The sequence below is a fragment of the Sturnus vulgaris genome, chromosome 11 (assembly GCF_052056855.1).
Source record: "Sturnus vulgaris isolate bStuVul1 chromosome 11, bStuVul1.hap1, whole genome shotgun sequence".
Classification (NCBI taxonomy): domain Eukaryota; kingdom Metazoa; phylum Chordata; class Aves; order Passeriformes; family Sturnidae; genus Sturnus; species Sturnus vulgaris.
The window spans coordinates 8,141,911-8,166,937 of record NC_142253.1 but is presented as its reverse complement, the minus strand read 5'-3'; the positions used below and the strand labels follow the sequence as shown (position 1 = coordinate 8,166,937).

The window sequence follows — 25,027 nt, the reverse complement described above, 5'->3', positions numbered from 1 at the left end:
TTAATGATTTTAGACCTCATGCATGGGATTTCAAAAGATTTTACATTTCAAGTACAATATGGTATTTGTAGGACCTGTACTCAAGAGTGGCATTTGATTGATTGTACATACTCTGAGACAGAGAATGCTTTAAATGCAAAACATATTGCTGTAACATGGGAACAAAGAAGTGAAAGATACTTTCTAATTAAAACAGAGGATTTTGATCCTAATCTCAGTCATTGTGTGACAAATAAAGAGCAGCATGTCATGGATTTCTCAACACTCCTCCATATATTGTTTTTTGGGTCAAAACATGCCAATTCAATAAAACAGCATTTCCAAAGGAGGTTTTGTTTTCACGAGGAAAAAGTTTTTGTAGTCAAATACTCAGTTATAACATTTTCAGAGGAAAAATTTTCTACCTTTTCACTAGAAATACTTTTTCATTTTGAAATGTAACTGTTTATTGAAGAAGAAAAAAAAGGCTGGTTTGTTCAAGATTCTTCTGCACAAAAATTGTAAATATCTGAACACATACTAGGAAAAAATAAAAAGATACTTTAAAATCTTTTAAAATCAGAGGTGGAGAGCTCCAGCAGTGTTTAACCTTTTCTTGTGGGAATTAGTCAGGTCACCAAAGGCGACTGAAAGTTCCACTTGGAGCAGCTGCTGGCACAGCCACCACCTCCCTGGGCTCTGCTGACACAAGATGTGGCTGCTGGGGACTGGGACAGGCACATCCCACCGGGATGACTCCTGTAGGTGCTCACTCCCTTCCTGCCATGCAGGATCCCGTGGTCCAGCTCCAAACCCACCCAACCTGGGGAGAGGAAAAGCCCAGCAGCAGCTCTGGGGCTAAATGGGAAAGTGTCCAGCCAGGATGGAGCTGGATGTGGCCAGCAGAGCTGCAGGACTTTTAATATCTGCACGCCAAAGCAATTTAAACAAGCATTTGAACCCACTTACTTGCTTATTATAGTTTAATTTAGACAGTGTCAATATCTCTGACTAGCTCTGGGGATATTTTTGGAATTAAACTACCTAAAGAGAACATTCATCTAAGAAATCCATATGGCAGGAAAGAAGGGTAGAACTGCTAGCATGGAATAGTAAAATGTTCCTTTTCATCACCATTCTTCAACTTAAATCTCTAGAAATTTCATTTACTATCCTCATTTATATTTGCCTATTTTTAACCCTGTTTTGTTTGGGAGTTTTTTGTTTGGTTTTGTTTTTATATTTATAGTCCATACAGACTATTCTGTGTTTGTATAGGGACTGAGGATTATATTGCTTTATAAGTCAGAGGTACAGCATTCCATGACATTCGCTACTGGACATTCAAAATAATCTAGATTCAGAACTATCATAATTCACTGCTAAAGAGAATCTTTCAAAAATTTCAGTCCCCATCCCTTCAGGGAATTTCACAACCCAGTATTTCTAGATCAGACTTCATTATCCAGGTCATCATTTCAATTTATCAGTGCCTTGGGGCCCTTGGTATTCACAGCTAGGCTGGTGTTATGTCCATCAATCACGAGGCTGTTTCCACATTCCTACTTTTCTTTCATCTTCTTCAGTCTTCAAAACAATCTCTAAAACTTTCCATGGGTGTTTACTGAACATAGACACCTCTTATTTCTGTCAACTGTTACATGTTTGAAGTACAGGAACTGATCTGTACAAATTACAAGGGCCAAAAGAACTGTTTTCATTCTAGGCTTTTATATTATTATTTGTTTTAGGGAAGGGTTTACATATTTACCAGTGCCTCTTAAATCTATAAGCCTGGTAAACAAAATAGCAATAAGTTTTTTCAGGAAAGCTTATTGTTCAGTCAAAAACTAAATGTTACACGTTATGAACAGACGTAAGGACCTGACAAAGCAAAGACTTTTTGGGACTTACTTTGCATCATAGAAAACACAGGTCAGGCCAAAGAAGTGAAACGAGATTTAGACCAAGACGAGGCAGATTTTGAAAAAAGCCCTGAAGGAGAAGGCAGGAATTATTATTCAGAGTGACTAGAAACCATAGAGCTGGCAAAAGGCTTTAAGGGAGAGGGGAGAAACTGTCTGGATGATCCTGCTGCTTCTCTGTCTCTGTAAGGGGCAGTATAATCCTAGCTTTGAAAATATACATCACTAGCCTCAAACCACCCCAAACTAAATATAGTACTGAAATAGAAAGAAAATTTTGAGCTCAAAACAGACGTAGCAGCCCCGAGACTACTGAATTTGCTGTACCAATTACCTGTCCACAATATTACATAGTCTCCAACCAAATATTATTAGTGTGGTTCTCAGAGTAATTCAAAGACACTGCTGCACTTCCTCAAATCATTTTGGGACGTCTCACAAGCTTCCAAGAGATTCATCATTCTTAAGGGTAAAGCAGAGGAGACGATTTGTTCACATATTTCAGTACAATGTGCTTTTCAAAAATTTGTTTCTTCCGAGGGTTTTTGCATCCAAATTTTTAGATTTGTTTAAAGATAAGAAAAATCTTCACATTTCTCAAACACTGTTTTTTTTTTGGTTCTTCCAAGAGAGCAAAAAAGGGTTTCTAGTACTCCACTAAACCAGGACTCACATCTGTTGGTCTGCAGGGAAAGAGGCTGAGGCATCAAAAGTATTGCAGTTAGTGAATTTAATCCTTCCAATGCAATTAGTCTGCAATGTGATCTGATTAAATTTTAAGACTCGAACCTCAGGTCCAATACTTTGGGTCAAAACATAAATACACAGAGGATGAAAGAGAAGTGTGCTGTGGGCTTAAATGAGCCCTAGGCTCCACAGATCAGGTAAAGATTTTTGAGGAATGCAAGCCAGGTGGATTGATTTAACACAGCATTAAAAAACATCTGGAAAAGAAAAATACGTACATCAAAAATAATCATGAGACAATCTTCTCAGTGTAAAATAATCAGTGGAATGTGTGACATATAAAATAGGTTTCTGCACACATACCCACACTGCCACCATCAGCTTTGCTTTCTCATTTATTTAGGGGAACCTGCAATTGGCAAACAGGCCCTTTCTCATGGATAACAGAGGAGGTGCTGAGCTGCTGGAGACTTCAACACTGCTGCAAAATAGAGGATGTGTTCATACATGTTTGTGCAATGGACACTTGCTGTGCAATATTATCTTGTCTCTACAGATAAATTAGTTGCCTCATGCTCCTGCCAGCTTGATTTGTTTAGCCTTTACAGAGTACAGAATCCATGGAGTTTCTTGTGATTGAATCTCACGTAAAAGGTAAACCTGAGAGCTTATTCTACACTAAGCTATACATCCACCCAGGCAGCCAGAGAATTTGCTGACTTGATGATGAAAAGAAGGCTATAAAACATTCTAGGGAAATCTTGAAACGTCTCTCACTTGACATAGCAATAAGAGCCCTGCATTAAGATGCAGAGCTGATTTCTGTGATCCATGAAATTGCCTGGATATTTAAGGCATTCTCAAAGAGAACCAGCATGAAACTCACCCTCCATTCCCAGCACAAGGACACCATGGGTTTTGTGTTCTCCAATAAAAAGAGAGCTCAAAATTGCAGAGATTAGTAGTCTTTAAGGGAGGACCTAAACACAATTTCCCTCCTTTCTCAAATAATAAGAAATAAATATTCAAAGTCTCTTGAATGCTAAAAGATGGTTTTGCTTGCTGACACACTGCTCAAGTTCTCTGTTGTGAGTGCTTCAAGAACCTCTCATAACAAAACAGTGTGCAATTCTGTGACCATCCTTGGAGAAGCAAATCTGTTTCTCTCATAAATAGGTGACACGGCTGCAATAGGTACAATAGGTAGAAAGCTACAAAAAATATTATGAACCGATATATTGCATTATTTTATGGCCTGAGACTTGAAACATGGTTCAGAATCCCTTACCATGTGTACATTTCCAGCAGCTGAAGGGTGAGAAAAGACCAATCTATACTTACAAATATTGGTGAGCTGAGAGCCAGGTATAATTACTTCCAAAGACCCATGCAGTGAAAACACACACAGTAAAGGGGGAATTTGAAAGGGCCATAAGCTTCCCTAGAACATTGACCTGCAGGCTCTGCTACCTTAGATGCAAAGGAAGAACAGAGTACAGCAATAATGAGACACAATTAGATCACAAACAGCTTCCCAATAGGAACTGGAAAGGCTTTAACCCAAAATGCTTACACCAGCAGCTTTCACATCAGCAAAAGGGACATGTAACACTGGCAGGTCTTATCACTGATTTCTAGCCAAAATCACAAAGGGTCATCTCCTTTCAACCTGTTGCAGATGTTGCACATATAATTTTCAGCATCTCCGTTGCAAAGAAAGACCTGAGACTCATATTCAGTTTCAAGATTCTTCTTGTACATGGATTACCATTTCTTCTTGTGGACAAAGACAGATTCCTCAATCTTTTTCAGATTAAATTTCTCAGTTTTTATCTTCAGCTAGGCTGATAGCACTTCCCATTTTGTAGTAAAATTTTGTACTGAGCAATTGAAAAGTCAATACTCTTCTCCTGCTTCCTGTATTTCTGTTCCTCCATAGCACATACAGTAGCCTATATTTACACAGGTATACAGAATTATACAAAATACAAAGGCAAAGGACTGATGAAACCAGCTGGTATGTGACCCCATTCAAAGCAAATTCAGCTACACCTAATTAGCTCCTGAGATACGCTTGCCTATCCTACTTAAACAGTCTCCACAAACTCCCTTGGATATTTATTGCAATGTTTTGCTATTTTTACTTTTAGAATGTTTTTCTAATGTTTGGTCTGTTCCAGAAATTTTAATTAAAAGCTCCCTCAGAGGAGACTGGATTATTGTGGATTCTCATACATGAAAAAAAAACCCAACCAAATAAATCCATATTGAGAAACACGACACATTGAACTTAAGGTTCATAAATTATTCGTAGGTCACATAGGTGTTTTTTCAAACTTTGTGATTCAAAACAGTTTAAATGACACCAGCTATTTATGTATCCACCCTATTGTTCACTTAAAAGAAAATCTTGATCACAGTAATTTCTTTCATGACTGAAGTTTTGAAAGCTCTAAATTCTGTGAAGAAAATAGTTACTGGCATTTTTGGATGATAAACATCCCAAAGAGATGATAAATTACAGTGTTGCCCAATGATGCAGAAAAGTAGAGAAATGTAAACTGATAACCTCTGATTTATGAATACACACTCATTATTGCAAAGTCTAGGGGTTCACAGTTGTGAGAATGGGTCATTTTCATCTCAGGGTTTATTAAAAGTGTGAGAAGGAGGAATGAAGGGTGGCTGCCATTTTGCAATAAACACTTAATGCTCTTTGTTTCCAGTACAAACACAAAGTAATACAGAACTTCCTTCCTTTTTAAGGCCTACATAAGCATTTGTTACTGTTCACAATCACAGAAGATGGGAATTTTTACATCTGCCTTTGCTCATTCATTTAAATAATTCTTCTTACCTATAACCATTCCTATACATCTTTTCTTTACAGAGAGAAAAACACTTGTCCAAGATATTAAAATAAATCCTCAGATTTTCTTTGTAAATCATATTGGTGATAATAACAAAATCTACTTTGAAAGTGTTTAAACTTATTATTTCACCTATCAACAGACACTGCCAGTGAAACACACTGAATGCACTCTAAGTCATGAGTCAAGAAATCTGTTTTGTCACAGTACAGAAATCACCTTACATTCTTTCATCACATCTCAAGCTTGGTGATATTCTAATTTCTTCTTCTCTCTCCCTATTACCTCTCTGTTGAATATTCAAAGCAGGAAGCAAAAGGGAGAAGTAAAAATAAGGTCAATACAGCAAATTGGAAAAAAAGTAAAATGTTCCTATCCACCGTCATTTGGTTGTTAGTTATCTTAATCAACTCAAACAGGTTCTCTGAGACATCTAATTTAATTTTACAAAGTGCTAACCCGTAGCCATATTTGACTTTCCTCTGATCCCAAACATAAAAAATAGCCTTTATCTAATGTTGAGGCATATCATCTAACTACACACGCAATTGCATTTGCATTGCAAGGCAGTGAAACACGGCTGGAGAGACATCTTGGATGTTATCTGTGTTATTACTCAAGTGGAGAATATAATAATAAATCCTTCTCTTCCCTTCCACCCTCCCACTTTTTTTGGAAGTACACTTAAAATCTGGTTTTTAGCTTCACTGGGCCCATTACATTTGAACTTCAGGAACAAGAATGTGATATGAATATGTTGAGAGAAAGCATAGACAAAGGTATATTTTCATAATGTGGTTCAGTTTAACTGTTCCTATAATTAGCTACAACTCATTAGGCAATAAACAGAAAAACAAAGAGATCATGAATGTAAGGGCAATATTTTCTCCATAAAACAAACAAAAAAACTAAACCAGATGCTTTTTTCATGAGACTTTCCTTGCATAAATACACCCAGCAGCTTAGAAAAGATGTTTTCGTGATTGAAAATTTTTGTCTAAGAGAAAAACCTGTAAACATTATCTTGTGTAATTTCAATAAAAAGTATTTACTGCTATTGTACACTTGGGATTTTTTGATCTCAAGGATAAAGTAACAATATAGCAATGGACTGCAGATGATGAGCTTTGATCTTTTATTAGTTCTTATAATTGTGTCTTAATTTGTATTCTGCATACTAAGTACTCACCTTCACTGTTTGTCCAGCTTCAGGGCCATCCTGTAAGCAAAGGGAAAAGTCTCAGGTTAGAGGATCTAAAAAGGATCACACAGGAATTCAAAAATCTTACTCAATCATCATTGATATCAATTACACTGTCTGTGAAATTAGCATATTTTTCCCGAGGACCATTCAATATTAAGTTTTTGGACAAAACTCCTTTCCATATCAGACCCCGGATGTGATATCTCACATCACAAAAACAACAGTTTCTATTTTTCGTTTTTTCAGGTTCTATTTTTCAATAGTGAGCAATAGATTTCTGATCCTTGTGAACATAAAATCACACGTGGAAGTAAGAATTTAATCAAAGTACGCTTACTTAAATTCTTATTCTAATGAACGGGCTTAGTCTCCTGGTTTGCTTTAAACAGAGTTCATTTTTCGTGTAAAAACACCCAGCACAAACAACTGAAAGGTCAGAATTTATAATGTATTTACATGGCTACACTCTCTGCCTGCATATAAATAGCTGTGAGGAGGGATCACCGATCTAAGGCATATGCAGTGGGTTGTGTGTGGAGCAGGGGATGTGGCTGCCTTCTCTAGAGGTCAACCCTGCAAGCACTTGTTTGAAGGAAGAATATATCCTGAAATACTCACAAACAAGCACAGCATTTGAGGGTGTTTGCTGGCTTTACCCCAGGTTTTGCAGTTATTAATTAACCACACTTTCCCGCTGGTTTCCTTTTTAGGTTTTTTCAATGGCAAATCTGGAAGACTGCAATGCAGTTATTTGGCTTCTTGTTTTTTATTACTGTTATTTTGCATTTATTGCCCCTTGAAGCTCCAATGTCCTTTAGTGATTGGACAAGGGAAAAAAGGCTGAAAGCTTGATAAAACAAACCATTAAACCTTTCTTGGTTGACTGGTTTACAAACCTGGATGGAAAAGGTGAGCGAGGTGCCGTGGAAATGTTTCTCCACCACATTTCCAACCCTTTGTGCCGTGCGGAACAAATCAGCCACTTCCTCGGGACACAGGTCACGGAAACGCTCCACCGGCCGCAGGGGACACACAAGGACATCTGCAGGTGGCAGTGTCAAGGCACAAACACAAACCTGAGTGGCCCAGAACAGCCCCAGTCCCCAGGCTGTAACCTGGTTCTGATCACCCTTGAATCGCCTGAGCTCCTCCTCTCTGGTGAGCAAGAGCATCAAAAACATAGGGCTGATTACAAGGCATTGTATGATGCTCTGCTCAAAATTATTTTCCTCAAATCCCTCAGATATGGGCAAAGCGACTTAGGCTCTTGAGCTATACTCTATACTGAGACATTTAAGGAAAAGCAAATTTTTCACAGACTGAAATTTACCATCTCAAGGGAGAAATGCTGGTATTTATATCCTGTGAAAGTAAGAGACATTTTCTTTTGTGATTAAAGATGGGGAAAAGACAAAGAAATTGAAGAGGGCTTTGGATGTGTTGTCTCAGACAGCAGTTTTACAATGCTTTTCCCCAAACAGGATATGTATTTTTGAAAATCTTGATCTTACACCTCTAATTTTAGGCACCTGAATACATGACAAGCTCGCACTATGTTGATCATAGCAGATCACTTATTTCTATACATTAATTACAATTGACAAGTTAATGCTCACCTGTTGTAACTATAATGTGTTTTTAAAAATACATTAAGATAATTAAGACTATTTCCTTTTAAGCACAGTGTTCACAACTCTGTAAATACATTTTGATTTAATTCTACCTTGGTGACTGTGATTTGAGAGTCAGTGAAATGAAGCTATAAAGTAAATAATGGAAGTACACAGACACTACTCACAGTCATCTGATCTGCTGTGTTCACAGTAATTAATAATTGCTATGATTCCTCACTTGAAAGTCAATTATGTAACATTATGAATATGGTCCAGAATTCTTAGCAGAGCCTCAGTTGTGTAGATCCAACAAGTAAGTACTTAATTCTCATTTCAATTCCCTGCAGACAGGATTCTTTGCTGACTTACAGAATAGAATTTGCAGAATGAAGACCTTAAAGTAACCTTTAACACCACTTGAACTTTCATGACCAAAGGCTACGAAAATTATTTTTTTCCAGTATTAAAACATGTGTTCAAAGGACTATTTGAAGAAAATTAAGTTCCATGCCATTGTATTACAGTCATCTTTATTTTTACTGCATCTAGAAGCCTGCAGGTATTCAGAAATATTCTCTATAATCCAGGAAAGGTAACTAGGAGCTGCTCTGCAGTTAACAGGTTCACAAAAAGATTACATCAACCTGATTGTTGAGAACCACGTGAGGCATTTGAAATAAGGAGAGATTAAGACATGTGAGAGATCAATTATTTCCATAAGCACAGAGACAACATGTTTACATACACCAAGGTTATATTATAAGAATCACACTTATCATTCTGATAGGAGAGAAAACCAGACATTTTCTCGAAGTAAAGATGTAGTGGCAGGTTTTGATCACTTTTCAAAATCCAGATGAGAACAGACAAGTCTGTAATGGATATTTGCTGAAGTGGGAGCAGAACTGAGCAAGCTCTACCTGTAGCAGCTCCCAAAAGAGCAGGAGAAGACTGGTCCCAGCCGTGGGTGTTAATCTGCTTTGAAAATCTGTCTCTCAGACAGGGTTTTTTGGTACAGAATCAGCTCTGCCACCACTATTCTCCTTTTCGCTTGTTACAACTTATGGTATTAAAATTTAAGAAAGGACAAAAATATATGTAGAAAGCAGGTACTTGGAAACAGAACAATCCTGGATAGGGACAAAACCCCTGGTTTTGTGGGGTTTTAGTTCTGCAGTGCTGTGTCCCTTGGTAAATCGCTGGGCATAGTGAACCCCTTATAATTAATTTGTGCCTTCCCAGTGCATTGTGCAGAGCACATCCATAAAGGATGCCATTGGCTAAACTCGGGACCCAAGGGAAGAGCTGCAAAGTTGATTGGCAGACCTGATTTCCATACCAGGAATAAAGAAATAGAAAAACTAATTAATTTTTCTCATAAAAAGGAAATCCATGTCAACACTAAAACAGGAAAAAGGACATTCGTTTAATCTGAGTTCATTTCTCAGAAGGAGAGAAGGGAAGCTTGTACCCTTAGGGCATCTGATACTTAAGTAGATAATTATCCTTCTTCTGCAGCACTGCTTTATTATCATGGCTCAATGAACCATTTATAAATGAAGAATTTCCCCTCACTTACCTCTAGCAAAACTGCTGCTTACATTAAGACAAGTTTCCTCTTCTCCTCTCGCATTTTCCCCAGCAGCATCTCGCCCTCTCAGACTCGCACACACCTCACCAGCATTTGCTTGTTCTGTACCTAGCTCAGGGCCACAGTCACAATTTTTGCATTAATGATGGTTTCTACAATCTGATGTTAGCACCTATTATTTTCCACTGCAATGGGTTGTGGAAAACATGAGTTAAGCAGTTCTTGGGAAAGCTTTTGTTTCCATGGCACATCACAGAGGGAGTGAGGGCTGGTTCTGTCCAAGACAGGACAGGTTTTCTCTTAATTTTGTCACTAATCTGCACGGTCATTTCACAAGTTCTCTGAATCTGTCTCTCTCTCTCTCCTCTTCCACACATCATCTGTCTCACCTGCTTAGATAGCATTTGCCAGTGGGTGCAGTGGAGGTTTCTTATTAACCACGAACCTCTCTGCTCATGTGGGGCCACCAGGGCTCCTGCAGCACCCATGGCATTCTGCAAAAAGGACTTGCACTTCCTCCTCACATTACCAAAACTCATTTACAACTCAAACTAGATTTTAGCTATATTTCTGTCTTTGAATTTGATAAATAATTCAAAGGCATAATCACAGAATGGAGCATCTTCTCTGAACTTTCCATCATTTCAAAATAATTCTACAAAGAATAATGATAGAAATTCTGAATCAGAGCTAAATTAACATGAGAATGTAATTAGGACAACATTCAAGTTATATTTAACTATGAATATATTAAAAGGAAAATGTTAGAATGAGTTCATAGATTTGAGGTCATTAGGAAAACAACCATCCACTGCAACTTTAAATCATAGAACTAAAATTTTTGATGTTAGGATAGTTTTTAATTTTATATTTGGTCAGATCTTAAGCTGTACACCTTCTATTCATCTCAGAATTCTTACTAAGTTTAAAATTAGATAAACTGTTCATTACTTTCTACAATAACCCACTGTAAACACTGCTATGAAACCACTTCAGGTGACTGTATTAAAAATGTGAGAGAAAGTGAGTCTGTTCTTATGTTTATGTGCAATCTCTCCTTAGACTGAAGCATCTACTGCCATGTGAGATGCCTCAGGGCATGCAGCTGCCACTCCAGAAGGGCAGGAGTCTCCCATATGCCCTCTGTCATAGCTGCCAGTCAGGTAGGAAAACCTGAGTCATTTTGGGGTGTCTGAAATGGCCACAGGTGCCTTTGGACAAGAGCCCCCCTTTAACAGAGTGGCTCAGCAGGACAAGGTGCTGCTACCCTGCACAGACCTGCTGCCACACTGATGACAGCATTCTGCCTTCAGAAACTTTGAAATTTATCTTTCTCTAAACACTCTAATTAATAATTTTTTGATTTCTTCATTCATTCTAAACTGCCACTGACTGATGAAGTTTCTATTTTTAAGCTTTGATATGCACAGCTGTTATTTCCTTCAAGTTCTCTGAGTCAGTCCACATCACTAGAGCACATGCAATTTAATATGTCAGCTTCCCCATTTTAAGGAGTGAAAAACCTTTACACCTTATTATAATTTGTAACAACACGTTTCACTCTCTAAATCTTGCAGAAGTCTCTCAACAGCCTTACTCCCTTCCCTTACACCTAAATATGCATACACAAATCAATATGCAAACCCTCACACACACTAAAAGCTCCATTAAAGATTCATTAAATAACTAGGAATGTCAGTATTTTTTAGATTACCAGCAGATAGTAGCCTAAAACTCCAGGTATTTTAGTGGAAATGCATAACCATGAAGGAGCAGTAAAGCCAGAGTGGATCAGACCCATTTCCCTCTAACTGAGCTAAAACCTAAGGATGACCTATGTTTTCCATGGAATCACTTGCACTTTTATATTGGGCACAGCAGACCTCTCCCTGCACAATGTTGGGTGGGTTGTTTAATGCACCAAAGATCACGAGCCTCCTCCATAATTGAAATTAGCAGCCTGGTGGTCCATTAAGATGGTAACCTGCTCGGAAAAGCTGTGGCCAAGCAAGCAGGGTTCAAGTTCCTGAAGAGCTGCAGCACAAGGATGCTCAACCACACAGGTGCCACCTCCCACCTCACCAGCCCCCCTGCACACAGCTCATAAATCTCTCGTGTCCCCCATTGCCCTCTGAGGCCATGAGAACTGGAGCCTTTGGGATGGGCAGTCAGACATGGGCTGGGACGTGGCTCTCAATGGGCACCCGACACTGCCAAGGCTCTGCTCCAGCTCCAATCCCCTTGGACACGTGTGTGGATTGAAGGATGTGCCCCCCCTGGGGATTTTGGGGCACGACTGAAAAGTGAGCATGTGATAAGTGCAGGCTGACTTTAAGCTGATCAGAGAGAGAAGACTCAGATTCTACAAGAAAAATCAAAATTCCTGGCCAACATCTGCATGCTGACCACTTCAAATGTAATTTTCCTTCCACTAATACACACAGAGTGGAGGCTGAAATTCAAAGGCTCAGCAGTAATTTTTATTTGCTTTATATGGATTTTGACTTAGAAGCTTAAATTATTGTAATTGTGTATTTAAGGCCTAGGCCAGGCTCTATGTTCACTTCAATAGGACTCCACTCAACCCCACAAAGTGCCTATTAAAAATTTTCACACATAACTATCAAGGTACACACGTTCTATAGTTCTGAAATGTTGGAAAAATGGCCTTTGGGGGGTCAAAAAAGAAAGAAAACCTAAAGAAAAGAAACCCAAAAGAGGTTAAAATTCCTTTTATGTGACAAGCTTTAGAGCTGAACACAGCTTTTCCTGGTTAAGTCCATTAATTTGCTATATAGAAACATACTTTCAGTTTTGACTCTTGTTTTATTCCTGAATTTGAACTTCAAACAGAACAATTCAAAGCTTTAAAAAGGAAAAAATTAAAGGCTCTCCAGGTACTGACACTCTAACAATAGGAATAAAGTTCTTTTTTTTTCTCTTTGTCTTTTTGAGGAACCACTTAAAAACATTAAAATTGACAGGTTTTCTTAATATGTGAGGCTTTAAAAGAACAAAATACAAGAGGAAAAAGGCAAAATATCTCAAAGTGAAAGGGTAATTGCTACTTCATGAAGCTCCTGGGTCTCACCAATATTGTTAGCTTTCTATATAATTTGTTATAAAATTTTTTAACTTAGGAAAATTATTTATTTTCAATGTGTAAAACATTCAGGAATTAATAGCTCACATAGAATAGAATAGAAATACTTCCTGTTTCTTTAAAAATCTTCCCTCTCACAAGAGGGAGTGCAAGAGTCCACATCTAAATAAACAAGAAACCCAAAACCCCCCACAAAAACAACCAAAGATATATTTTAACGACAAAAAAGTAGAAGCTAATAAAATCTCCAAAAGTTTAAGAAGTCTTAAATATCTATTTTTAGCATTCTAGTTTTTTACATAAAAAATACTTTAGTTACTAATAAAAATTTTCCTTAATGATTGAATTTTGGGGAACACCTCAAAAACTACTTTTTCATTAATATTTTGGTTTTGACTATTTTTTTTTTCATCAGAAAACTGTCCCAAACTATAGAGACTTAATACAGAGACTTAATAATCCTGAATGCATTTTATATGCTTAGGTAAGTAACTTAAATTACAGCAGCCTCTCTCTCCCTCCAGGCTGAAAAGATCCCAAACACTCACAGAGCATCCCCCAGCAGGGTCTCCTGCCTTGGAAACCGGGGCTGTGCTCATTTTAGGATTGATACAGATTAGACACTGCCACCATCCCTTGGCACCAGTGGGAAGGACCTGATGGACATGGAGATGTCCATCAGGAAGCTGCTCAGGGACCAGCTCAGCCCTCACCGAGCAGGGAGGACAATGCCTTGGGGTGGGTGCTGGGAGCTCAGGAACTGGAAGAATCAGCTGCAGAAACATGTAATAAATCATAATTTCCAACTATTTCATGTGTCTGTATGAAAGAACCCTTCTGCACACCCATAAACTGATGGGAATGCAGAAATAATGCGCCATGGGGGCAGCAGGAGGGATTATTCTTTCCTTACACTGTTTTACATAAATTTGCATCAAGTGCCCCAAGCAGAGAGAATCACTCAGACAACACTTCAGGTATTAAAACTCACCACAATGTCCCCAGATTCAGCTGAGAAGTGTGGGCAGGGGTATTAAATTCATCATTGCATCTAAGCAGAAGTTTTCTTTGTTCAAAAGCTCTAATTGCTAAGAGGAAGAAGTCCCAGAGCTCTGAGAAAACACAGGAGAATGCATGACTAATAAAATTAATATAACTGAAAAACAACTGCCAGTCATTTATCTTTTTTCTGCCCTTGAACAATTCTTCACATTTTGAAGGCTATGGGAGCAATTTCTCTATGTAAGGAAAACAATAATGGTTTCACAGATGCTGCCTGTAGGAGGAGTTAAGAAGGAAAAGAACACTGAAATAGCACAAGCACGTGCACACAGAGGGCATCAAAAAGCCTTTAAAAATTAATCAAATGCATATTTTGCTTCATTACAACAATATGTCAAGGCACCCATTCAGTTCCCAGTAAACCCACAGAATTAGGACATCCATAAACCTGTGGCAATGCAAAACCTGATGTTTCTCCCAGCTCTGAACAAACCTTATTCAATAAGATGGAGTGACTGATTTTAGGAAGGAAATCCCTAGAGGGGTTTGGATTAAGAGTGAGCATCTCATAATAGGAAAATGTAAAGGAGAACTCTTTAATGGATTTTACATGTAGAACTGTATTAAAATATATGTTAGAGAAGTGCTTTGGTACAGTACAGGAAATAGTACATCACAGAGTGTGCTAGTTTGGGAAAAAACATAGCTCTGAACAATAAAGATGATTAAGAACCAATGCAAATGCAATAAAGTTACAATAAAAACTTAAAAATTGCTTCATCTTATTAAACCCACACCACTTTTTTTTTTATATTGCTCTGCCACATATTAGCATTAATAAAAAAAGCCATTAAGAGAAGACAAATTATCTAAATATTTTGATCTTGATAAGACAGCTCAGTACATGTTTACACTAATGCAGAAGACCAGATTTATGCAATATATCAGAGAACTAGTGGTTCCACTAGAACAAAGAGCAATCACTGCAAATCTTTGACATGGATGTCTCCACACTATGATAAGTACACTCTTTGAAGACCACATTGCAGCTTTTATACAGAGGGGTTTTTATTCTACTTTATCTTCTCACCCCACTGAAGCAACTTAAAATAACTTTTCACGTCAGTGAAACATGCAGTAGTTCCAAGAAATGAACAATAGACATTATTTTACTTTTAAAAGTCAATACATCTAATTTAAATATAGATATGGTTTATAGTCTGAATCTTGCTAGATAGCACAGCAAAGTATAAAGTCCTGCTGCACAAAGTACAGTGACTCCACAAGACACAGGGCCACAGTGGGGAAATGCAGGATTCACAACTGCTCACTTTTCATTTAAACAAGTCTTTTGTATATTTGATATTCCCTTTAAATGCCTTTAGGGTATGTCAAGTAGGTCAACTCAGAGCTCAGTTTCTCATAGCAAGTGGTATTTTACAGCAGTATTTGTCCTTTTCTGCTGGCTCCTGGCCTCGGGGACAGCCTCGGGCAGCAGCAGGTACCTAAGTGGAACCACAGTGAGAGCAGCTGGGGGAGAGTTTGTGGCTCAGAAAAAAAACCTCTGATCCAAGTCTCATTTGGTGGAAATTTATTCAAGGTCTAAAGTTATATTTTTAACAGGAATCATGACCACGTTCTTAGAATCACATCAAGCTTCTGATCTTGGAAGGCCCAAAAGCAATAAATAACCATTGACCAAAAGAAAAATGCAGAAGTCCCAGTATAGAAGGATGTCATCTGTAACTGCTGTGATGCTCTGAGATCCTGTAAAGAAATCCTGCTGTACAGCAACCCATTCCAGCTAAGAACTACATCTTTATTGCTCCTGTTGATATACCCTTTTTCCTAAATAGATGACAAACTTGGCACGATTACATGAAGCTATGGATGCACCTAGAGCAACTAGAAATGTACAAGACCACTGAAATAAACAGCCATGCCCAAAGCTGACAGCAGAAACCAAACAACATTTGGGGTGCAACAGTCAAAAAGCAGGGTTTTGGCCCAAATATTGGAGCCATGGCATTTGTCATAGTAACTGATATGTTCATGCAAAGCTGCTCAGCAACTACAAGTCTTGTCCAAATGACCTGTACACTAGAAGAAGAAAAATTCAATTTACTCAAATAACCCTGCTGGAATTGCAATATGCCATTGCAATGCCTCATTTCAAACAGAGAAAGTGAGCTCGTGATCCAACCCCTACACCTGAGAATAAAAAACAACATGTGAGAAAATGCTTCAGCATTTGGTTTTAATTAAGGCTGCTGCACCATCATATTCAAAAACTAATGTGACCATTATGAAGCTATGTTCTAGCTCGTGATTCAGGAGCTATAATGAGGGAATAATTAATTACTAAATATTAGTTGTGACAAATTTACTTTCTTGAAATTTATTGGATGCCATATACCAGACAATAAGTTTTCTTGGAAACAAGACTTTACCTGGTAGAAAGATACCACAGAATGTGGGAGTTAAGGTTCTGTACAAACCATGAGCAATATTGACATTTTTGTCTATGTTTTGATTGAAAGTATAATCTTTTTTCTGTTCTGGGCATCTATGGTGGGTGACAGCAGTAAATTAATCAGATTAATATTGGTGAATCTCCCTGGCATTGCTCTCACCTAATATTGAAAGCAAATTGGTTTGACCAGAGTAAACCAGTTGATCTGGAACTGTAAAAAGCCGGATCTTTATTGGCAGTGTTGAAGTATTTTGCTGCTTAGGAAGTTTTATTTCATCCTCTTGTGTTTTCTCCAGAGTTCTGTCAAGGAAGGTCCTGTTAGACCTGCTGCTGGAGAAGCTGGTAACAGCTTTACTTTCTCCAAATACCTATCAGTGCAGAAGATTAAGAGCTTTCCCTGTACTCTTTGTAGCTCAGCACTAACTTTATGCTGAGCAGCACAGAAAAAGACAAAGCTGCAGTAGCACGTGGCAGACCAACTGTGCCTTCATTCTGTAACCAGTGAAGCATCAGCTGGAGCAATGCAGTACAAGATCAATTACCAGAGTATCACAGGGGACAATGAATATGTTTGGATAACCAAGGTTTCAGGTAATTAAGGTAATTTTGAATGTAATTTATAGATAATGAGAAACATGAATAACAGGGAGTTTTGGAAATCAGAATTTGGATAATTCAGGTTATCTTACACTAAGCATATTCCTCAAAGAATACTGTAATGTATGCTGGGATTTTCAAAGTTTTTAAATGGACTAAACCACCTGATTCCCATTAATTTCTAGGATTGGTTTTCCACCTGGTTCTATCAGGGCATTCAGAAAACTGCTCCAATTAAAGTCATTGGCAAGTTGTGTTTGCCATAACTTGGAAGTGCTCGTGGCATACTTTGTATAATTAGTTATTGAAATTGCACCTAAAGCAACAGGACAGGTTATGCTGTTCCAGGGAACTATTCCATTAGAGTAGAATGAGCCTAAATTACTAGAGCCCTTGCAGGAATGCCTTAGCCTTCTGTAAAGGCATCAGCATCTTCAGGAACAGTCCAAAAGATGAGAGAATATTCTGTGTCCCCTGTGAAAGAGCTGTTCACCACACTTGCATTGACAGAGAGGCCAACTATTATATCTCTGCCCTGCAATATCACATTTTTGATGTGATAAATGTCCCAGTGTATTTTCATCAGTTCCTTCGAATGATTAAAATTACAAAGTCGTGACAATGAATGTCTACTGCATTGGCCAATGCACTGTTGAAGTGGATGTAGCAGAGAAATGACTTTCCAAGTAAGAGAGTTGACTACTGTTTCTGTAAATGTAAATTTCTTTGAACTTTGAAACTGAAAGCAGCCCTATTAACACCCGAAGGAGTTCTGCAGCATTCCCCAGAGAAGCCCAGGTGCATACACACCCCTCTGTGTGTCAGGAGACAGGCTGTGACCCTTATAAACATTAATAGCTGGATGACAAGGACACTGAAAGGGTAAATGAGGGAAAGGCAAGTGGGGGCTGACAAAGGTACTTCAAAAGGAAAAGGGATAGAGCAAGAGTTTCTTCTGTAATTTATCTTTCTGGGGATTAAAACAACGAGTGCAGCTAAGCAGGGAATCAGCCCTCACTCAGCTGCAGTAGAGAAAAAGGTGGGGTGGAAATATCAAAGACCCTGTGTAACATTTAAGCAGAGACTAAGAGGTAGCTCAACATGAAAAGAAATTATTTTAAGCTGCTATTCTTTAGCTACTTAATTTTGACAACTTATTTCATACCTGCTTTAACACAAAAAGCTTGATGTGGATGAGAAGGTTCACAGAGAGCGTGTGTCAGGACAAAATGCTCCCAAAGGTGCATTTTTCTTCACCTGCCAGGGGAGTCAGTTTGGAGAAAGTCATACTTAAGTGCTGAGAAAATGTAAAACAGATGTAAAGTACATCTTCAACATGAAACTATCCATACAAAGCACTCCTTTTAATACAAAATAAAAACTCAAGTAGAGATGGTAAAACAGGTTACAAAGCACCTGAGACAATGAAAGCTATAAAGGAGGAGGGAATCAGAAAGTAGCTCTCCTTCCTGTTTTCCACTTGCATAATAAGCTCTCTTGGATAAGGACAGCAGGGCCCTGTGTCATGATTGCCTCAGTAGATGCTGTTCTAATACTATTATTGTCATTAATGCACATTGTTCCCAGCTCTGCTGAATTGCTACGCAATGCACGGTACATAAATTCATACTCTCATCCAGGACTCCTGCAATATTCAAGAACACGGGAATGAAGAAGACAAACTAGCAGCTTAACTCTGAATAACCTTATTTTGTGTGAGTGTCATCTGAAACCATTACTTTAATGTGATTATCTGTTTTTATTATTTCCTTTCTGAGGACTTGGAATAAAGACACAACTGAGACTCTCTTAGACACGGTCATTGGCATCATTACAGTCTTTCTACTGTCAGCAGCAGAGATCTGATCTGTAAATCAAGTTAGACTGTAAGGGATACTGAAAAGCAAGCACTCTTTATCATCCTATTACATACCCAAGCTACCACTTCCTCTGGCTCAGTGAGAAAAACAGACTGTTTTAGTTCCTTTACATAACCAGAGGAGTTCTTAACGCACAGATTATTGACTTAGTGGAGTTTTATCATGTCCCAGTGTACCAGGGGATTTTTAATCCAGGACTTCTTTACATGATCTGTTTTCATGGCTCTTTTTATTGTCACAGTCTGTCATTATAATGATTTGCAAATCCAGAACAGCATATGCTTAGCTCCTTAACAGGTGCTCATGGAGACGACTCGGGGAGAACATCTCCCCCTCTCCTCTGCCCTTTGTAAGGGCCAAACTCCATCACATGCAGCACCACAAAATACCTTCAGGGCTGTGTGCAGCAGGAGCTGGCTTGGCTTTCTGCCCACAGGAGCATTTCCACATTAGCCCACCACCTCCACGAAAGCAGCTGGGTGCAGATCCTCCTGTGCTGGTCTCAGCAGCAGTCAGCCTTTGTGGAGAGGCACAGAAATGCACACATTCTTGAGGAGCTAAGTCTACAAATGGTCTCCTGCATGACATCATTGTAAAAGCCACTGATGCTTTCTTCCTTTGTTGATACTACTGAAAGTAGCCAAGGATGCTCATGACGAGCACAGGGAAAAACAAATGCCCCAAAGCAAAAGGGTGATGTCACAAAAGTAGCAAAGGGAGACCCTGAATGTCTTGTAGCTGTGAGATCAACAAAAAAATCAACTGTACAAGGGGTATGAAAGGATATTTACAGAGGTGAAATCTTCTGTGTTTACGACTGCAGTTTCTGCTCCACAGAGACTCAAACCTGTTCTCCTGCCTTCCACTCCCTTCTCCACTTTATTGCACAGGGCCAGATGGAAACACCCATATGAACCTCAATCCCTGCATGTAGCTCCCTGTAAATGCTGTACAGTGTGAAGTTTTCAGATACTTTAGGCTGATATCCACTAAGGCAAGCATCTGATTTTATGGCCCTTCAACCCTTACATCCAACCTCACCCTCAATAGCAGATATTTCCTTTCCACTCCTGGAACCTGTGGGACCATCTGCAAGATCCCTGTGCACTCCAAATTAATCCCAGATCTAAAAGTCTCACTGGAGCAAGATCTGAGTAGCTGTTAGAACTCCACACATGCCTACATATCCCCAAAGATTTGGGCTGTGATCTTTGGTTTGGAACTCTCTGTGTTACCATAATACGAGCTGATAACAACAATATGTCACTGCACTTATTGCCAGTAGACAGTTCCCTGGAGGGAGGAAAAAAAATTGCTTAAATCTGACATGCTATCAGTGTTAAAAGAGAAAGTAAATATATGCCAAAAAACAAACAAACAGACAAAAAACCCTCAGCAATGAAAGATGACAGTATTCCAACTGCATCCTTGATGTGAGGGAGAAAATTGATGTTGAATTTGGTATCTGCAAATGAATTTTGTGTATCTTCCTTAAATTACAAGCACACAGCATATCTTGGGGGTTTATGATCACCATCAAACCATCTTGCTGAGAAATGTGAATTTCTTTCTCTTTCTGAAGGTCACAAAGTAGATATCCCATATCTAGGGGCTGAAAGAGCAGGAACATTTGGTATTCCTCCAAATGAAAGCATCTCCACTGTCATTTGTTCAGCTCCCCTTTGTTAAGCTGCTGGATGTGAATCACTCAGCGACCTCCCAACATGTCAGTGATGGCTGTGTGCAGTTGGAGAGCTCAGTCTAGCAAAAGCAACGTGCAGATTTGTTGCTCTGGAAATTAAACATCTTTTCTACAAAGTCCCCTTGACTGTGGTGTCTGCATTTCACATCCAGCCCCATGCTGATCCTTACCACTGGTGTGAAAAACACTTGAGAATCTTTTTCCCTGGGCTTTACATTACTATCTTAGGATTCTTATCAGGCCACTCAGAAACTGGTGGCACTGTCACTCCTGGCTGCATGTCGCTGATACAGAATGGAAGACACAAGAGATGCCTAAGCATAAGCAAGAAAACTGCAGCATAACTAAAAAAGGCAGAAAACACTGCTTTTTTGGTTATTTATAGGAACTTCAAAGTTCTCCTCAGTTATAAATCATTCTGAGCTACCAGTCTGCCTAAGGATGGCTGTACTTTTGAAGGTGAAAGCTTGAAGATCAGACCTTGGGTGATAAAAAGAGAGTTGGTTCCACTACAGACAAATTCAATTGCAGAGGAGATAAAATGGTGTCCAAGAATAGGATAGATTAGGCTGAGATGTTTTTGCCATGCAACCAGTCATCAAGAGATAAAAGTGCTTCTACAGGGTAGATTTTCAGTAGGAGAGAATTAAACTTTCTTAAAGCATATTTCCCATCAGAAAGAGTAAATAACATTTCCATTTGACTTCCACTTTCTTAGGACAGTTGATTAAAATGGAAAATTAATGAACAAAACCTCCAACCTTTTAAGCCAAACTTGAAAAAAAAGTCAAAACAATAGTGAAAAAATTTTAAAAAACCCTTGCAGGCATGATGTCACATCCAATTATACTTGTACTACTAATTTATATGTGCAAGATAAGCAAAGTTATGAATGGAAGTGAGAAGCCGTAGAATTGTAAGAGGCAAGGGAAATTGTTCTATAGCAAAACATGCTTAGGCTGTCCTCAAAAGAGGAACCAACAAACAATTTAATGTTGTTTCAGTATCTTCTGTTCCAGAAGCAGCTCATCAGGCTGTGTATGAAAAAGAAGAGGACTGGCTCATAAAACTTTCAGACAAACTATGTTTAGAAAGCATTAAAAAAACAACAGCAGCACCAAAAAAAAGCAGCCTTTTCCTGGAAGAAAGTGATTTGTATGCAAATATACTCTAATATTTGTCACCAAAATGAAAGGATTTTGAAGTGAGAGAAGGTTTTTTTGAATATAGTTTATCACTACTTTGATGAAATAAGATGCCAGCTGCAAGGTTGCTGCTGTCTCCTCTAATAGCAATTAGGAGGCTGGGAAATGGAGCTGTAGCTGTGTAGCTCACAGGCAGAGCTGACACCACACATGTAGCACAATTCTGACACCTAAACCTCCAGTGGCAGCAGCCAAGACATCAGGAGGCCCACACGTGGAAGTAAAACACTGCACTTACTGGCAACCTCTGTGACCTGAGGTACTACAAAATGCATGAATCACTCAGTATCACTTATAATAATTTAATGTTTTCCAGTGGGAGGAGGAATGGGGAGCCAATGTTGGACTAAAGCTAAAAGCAAACTCTGCTGCTGAGAAAGAATGGTCTGACTCGTTTGGCTTTACATGCTTTAATTTTCTTCGATTTGTTCAGAAGAGTGTGTTAGCCCTTGGGCATCTCAGACAGCTCCACCTGGGCCTTCCAGCCAGCAAGGACTGAGCAGGAAAGAAGCACCAGGAATTACAGTTGGTAGCCATGCCTCCCTCCTCGAGGCCCAGGGAAGGGATGAGCCTTCCAGCACACTTTAAAGGTCAACAGGAGCAGACAGAGCTCAAAGCCATGGGGGCCACTTAGAGAACTCCTTGAGAGCAATTTTGTCTTATAGATTTTAGATTTGGAAACATTCTGTGACAAATTACACCTCTGCATTTTCATCTGCACTTGAAGAATGAAATTCTTCAAGGAGGAGCTTCCTCCTTGAGTAATTTTGCCCTCAAAAAGTACAGGAACATTCAAAAGCCTTGCTCAGACTTAGAAAACTATCCCCACTTCCAGATGCTATCGCCATTGCTCTGCAATAGTCAATTGCTAATTGATTTCCTTTAAACTCGTGTAAGCTATAGATATATAGATGTGTACGTGCATTGAAACTCAAAGTGTGTTTCCTTGTTCAGAACTCCAATATCAAAACATCTCCAATCTCCCCAAGTGTGCTCTAGGACAACCTACAGGACAAAAGGAAATCAGTTTTAACAAAGTAGGAGAGATTGCTAGGGCAATGGACATCTTAAAATACAATATTTTAAATTATTTTCTAGCCTTAACTCACATAGCCACACAATTGTGTTTTGGAGGATGACATTTCTGAGACTGCCACTGATCTATTAAAAAACTCCCCAAACTTACCAACAACTAAAACTCTCTCTTGGAGGTTGAGCTTATGTGCCTGTACGTTCACACCTGCTTCCTCTGTTTGCATGCTCTAAACATTTTCCAGAAATAAAAGTCCTAATAGGTGAAGGCTAAAGTCATTAAACATAATTTTGAATACATCAGAGAACAAAATGTTCCCATGCTGGCAAGTGCTATGCAAAAGAATAGATCTGCACATAATGGCAAACAAAACATTGTGGAAGCAGATGTCAGGAAAATTATTTACCTTGATTCAAATTCTTCAAGGAGAAGGATTCCAATATGTTTTTCTGAAACATGGCTTAGCACTGATGGACAAGAGGCTGGGCTGAACAGCTGGGACATTTGCAGCCCTGTTCTCCCACAACACCTGTGTATGTGGAAGTGCTGGGGATCGCTTTCCCTGCCCTGGGCACCCCAAGGGAAAGGCCAGGCAGGGCTGGACACACAGGAATGGGCTGTGCTGCTGCTGGCACACAGGAGGCCAGGCCCAGGGAGCAGAGCCATGGGCAGGAGGATGCAGCAGGGTGGGACACAGCCCTTACCTCGTGTGTCTCACCTTGTGCATCCTCCCAGTGCTTGGGGAGCTCACAGCACAAACCCTGCCCTCAGCAAAGCACACCTGAAATATCTAACATTCTACATTATGTAGCTTTCACCACAAAAACAGCTGCATGCACAGCACAGCCCTTCCAGAGCTGTCAAACAAGATTTGAAACCCAGCTCCTCTGGCATGGGACGCACAAATCTGCAACAGCTATAGGAGATCTTGACTGACAGCAGGAGCAGCAAGCTGTATTGTTTGTTGTGCACTCAAAACCACACAAAGCAGAAACAGTTTGGGGACTTCAGCTTTACAAAACAGTTTTACTGTTCAGTAATTCTAACTCTTGAGATACTAAAAAAAAAGAGAAAAGCAAAAAAGTTTTCCAAGTTAACAACTTTTTTAGCTACGAGAATGCCTTAAAGCCCCCAAAAAAGTAAAGAAAAGAGCCTGGGATCCATACATCCTGCTGCATATAATCCCCAAACAGGCTATGTGCAATAGGAAAAATATTATTACTTAATATTTTTGCCTTACATAATTCAGTACAGCACTGGATGTTGCTAAACCTTTTAACCCCTGCAATTTTTTTTCCCACTCTCAATTTCCACAAAAACCGGTGACTTTTCTCTAAGGAAGTAAGATACACAAGTTAATAAATTGAGAAGCATTTCATCCTCACATGATAAAAATTCATTAAAATTCTTTACAAAACAAACCAGGATGAATGCCCAACAGAAGAAAATCAGTAGTACTAGAGCTTCTACAGAGGGCAACAGAGATGGGCTCACTTGGACCACAGCCCTTCACTCGAAAAAAAAAAAAACAAGGATATCTATTGCATCTTGTAAAAATACACCTTGGAAGCCACAAAAAAAAAAATAATTGTAACACTGTGTCAGGCAATGTAAATATGCAGGTAGGTGTCCAATTACTTCAGCTTTAAAGATCAGTGGAGTCTTTCTCTTTATAAGCAGAGAGGGTGCACACAGGTTTTGATACACGCTCTTGATGTATTACCTTTGAAATCTGGCCCTGCTGGGGACTGTTGTTGTTCAACCAAAGTGTATGTATGCAAAAGCTGGATCATTTTCATCATGCTGTGTGGTGTATAGCTGTGCTTTTCAGAGTAAATATCTATACTGCTGAAGAAAATGCCCTTTTTCTTTTGAAGTAGCAGAGTACAAGCCTCAAAGGTTCATTTCTTTGCAAAGACTTAGGCCCTAATGATCATAAGCAACACATGATTACAGCAGCTCCAGAGTTACATAAAATATATTCCAGGCAGATCCTTGTCAATACAGCTCACAGCACATTGCAGAGAATAAAGTTGGTATAAACTATTCATTCATATGTTACTTCATATTGAAAGATATATTGGTGACCTTCTCCAGCGTGACTGTTATAATAGTAATAAAACTGAATCCTGGAAGATTGCACTTGTGGTCAAAGTAGTAAAA

General features: G+C 39.0%; 1 protein-coding gene across 2 annotated transcripts in view; it reads right to left on the bottom strand.

Annotated features, from left to right (window-relative positions):
• Positions 1 to 25,027, bottom strand: part of FHIT (fragile histidine triad diadenosine triphosphatase) — a 534,516-nt gene that overhangs the window by 136,094 nt on the left and 373,395 nt on the right. For both annotated transcript variants that reach the window (XM_088171351.1, XM_014872960.2), the window contains 2 exons: positions 7,562 to 7,707; positions 6,651 to 6,680 (listed from right to left, as the gene is read on the bottom strand). In XM_088171351.1, the coding sequence (XP_088027477.1) occupies positions 6,651 to 6,680; positions 7,562 to 7,707 (176 nt within the window). The remainder of the gene's footprint in view (positions 1 to 6,650; positions 6,681 to 7,561; positions 7,708 to 25,027) is intronic.